Consider the following 2,500-nt stretch of genomic DNA (forward strand, 5'->3'; position numbering starts at 1 on the left):
CGTAAAAGCTGACTGGGTAGAGAGGAGGAGAGCAGTGTTGTGTGTGTGTGTGTGTGTGTGTGTGTGTGTGTGTGTGTGTGTGTGTGTGTGTGTGTGCTGGTTGGTGGTGCCGATGTTCAAATGAGTATGAGCTGCAGCGATGTGCTGGTGGGAATGTAATAACAGCCATATTTGCGCCCATGCGGGCACATATATACCCCTGGTCGACTGGTGGGATTTGCTCTACGTCTATTGAACTATAGGCTGGTTGTTTAGCAGCTGGTTGATTCTATGTCTGGCTAGCGGGTATCTGTTTCTTTGGAAGCTAGTTGTGTGTATGTAGTGAATTCATAATATACAGTGAAGGGTGAAGGAAGGAATGAAGGTTGAACGTTAGAATGAAGGTTAAAGTTTGCTTGTTTGGTGGCTGGTTGTGTCTATGTATGGCCAGAGGGTATCTATGTCCGTTTGGAAGCTTGGTGCGCTTATATTATATAGCGAAAGAGTAAAGGATGATTATTGCTTGTTTTGTGACTGCTTGTGTGTATATGGCGAACGAGTGAAGGGGAAGTTTGCTTGTTTGGTGGCTGGTTGATTCACCGTTAACACCCACGGCAAATAGTTTCCAACACAAAACTGGTTGTCTACGCACAGTGAAAAAGGGATGATTGTTTGATCTGATCAAAGTCTGATTGTTTGACGGCTGATTGCATGATTGGTTCTATGTCCACCGAACGGGTAAATGCATTTGTTTGGAAGCTATTTGATTTCACGCGACTATGCTGCTAAGCAAGGTTACCAGGGACGTAAAGAATCCTTTTTGCATCCGAATTTGAATCCGAAGAATTTGCGCATTGTCCGTGAGCACAATCCGTGTAACACATAGGATATGTAATGAACATAGCGTGGTCAGAAATTGGAAAAGGAAGAATATTGCTATTCGGGGACTGGGTTTTTGCGCGGGAATCTGAAGAACTCGCTCCATCTCGGCCCATGTATATGATTCATCGTTTGCCTAATAACATTTGCTATTTTTAGCTACGTCTCCTTGGCGACAGAGAAACACGCAGCGGCCATGTTGTTGTGCGCACAACTTACGTTGCTCTGCGCTCGGTAGAATGCCGGATTCTCCATCGCACACTAGAGGTCGCCTCGAGTTGTGATGAGCGCTAGATGTCAGCACTGTACCTCGCCGTGAATCTAAAAAAACGAATATGTTCATTAAAAACAAATTTGTTTACATTTACTCCTGATCGTATGTTTTGTATATTACAGCGAGGTGCGCATCGCCGCCAGACTAATAATAATAATAATTGTCCTGGGTATGACTTTAAACTGCATCCGGTTGTGGAGTCTCAACGTGGGAGAATGAGGTTACCCTTTGCCACAACTACCTCCAGGTCACCCTTGAGCAAGGTGTAGTACCTATTAGCTCTCACCGAGACTTTGAAGTATCGGGTTGGCGTCCGACGGCGGCAAGTCGGTCTCATGGGTAGGAGGGACTCTTTAGCCTTGAACGGCAACCCCCAAGAGATGGTGTCTTGATAAAAATGGCCCACGGACGAATGGACGTGCCCTGATGTCCAGGAAAGTTTGCCCTAACTATAGGTTAAACAGTAAATATCATACCATGATGAATAAGCCAATACGAAAGTCATACCGCATCGCTCGTCGCGCGGGTCAACAGGGAGCGCGTCCCTCAGTGATCGCCGAACAAGCTGAGGTCGAACAATCGGATATTGAGTCGGCAAACCTTAATAGCCAAGCTTCAGATAGCAACCAGACCGAGGTCCAATCTCAAGTTAAGCATCTTAACTGAAGCAGCACCAACACCGCAGGCACAGTCCACCATCGCAAAAATAACCAACCAAAAAACAAGAAACCAGTAGACAACGGATCAATACAAGGATGTGATGTGGTCCAATTATTTCGCTAAAGAGAACAACGCTGATGGCGGAGTAGTAAAAGGTACATACACGATCTGGCGAGGCAGGAATCCAAACATCCTTTCAGCCACCAACTCAAATACTCTTGCTAATACAAGGTGGTGGATTATTAAGAACAAGAAGCTTACCGACACTGAGCTTGAGCAGATAGTGGCAGGTGTCCGAAAGCAAAATAATGCATCGCAACCAACACTTATCCCCACTGAACAACCTGAACACCTACAACCCCCAGAGCCTGAGGCTGAACAAACACCGCAGCATACGGATACCCATTAAGCTGAATCAGTAGTGGATATGGAAGAATGGTTCTGAGAAGAACCTTAAGGAACTCCCTGGCCACCACACTGCCCAAGAAGTGCAGAAAATCGTACTACTGGGAACAGCACTCATTATGCGAAAAATTCTGGATTGAATCCCTATGTCCTAGGTTGGGACACGGTCAACCCAGAAGTCACCGGCTAATGCCGTCATCCACTTTGGGACTACCGACACTGACTTGATAGCAAATAGTGGCAGGTGTCGAAGCAAAATAATGCATCGCAACCACACTTATCCCCACTGAACAACCTGAACAC

At 46.1% G+C, this 2,500-nt stretch overlaps 1 protein-coding gene across 1 annotated transcript in view; it reads right to left on the minus strand.

Annotated features, from left to right (window-relative positions):
- Window positions 1-2,500, minus strand: part of LOC106817010 (sodium- and chloride-dependent neutral and basic amino acid transporter B(0+)-like) — a 26,467-nt gene that overhangs the window by 19,059 nt on the left and 4,908 nt on the right. The window contains 1 exon segment of the mRNA XM_014821655.1: window positions 1,078-1,179. Coding sequence (XP_014677141.1) covers window positions 1,078-1,113 — 36 coding nt within the window. The 5' untranslated portion in view covers window positions 1,114-1,179.

This window comes from Priapulus caudatus, unplaced genomic scaffold (genome assembly GCF_000485595.1).
Source record: "Priapulus caudatus unplaced genomic scaffold, Priapulus_caudatus-5.0.1 Scaffold1561, whole genome shotgun sequence".
Classification (NCBI taxonomy): domain Eukaryota; kingdom Metazoa; phylum Priapulida; class Priapulimorpha; order Priapulimorphida; family Priapulidae; genus Priapulus; species Priapulus caudatus.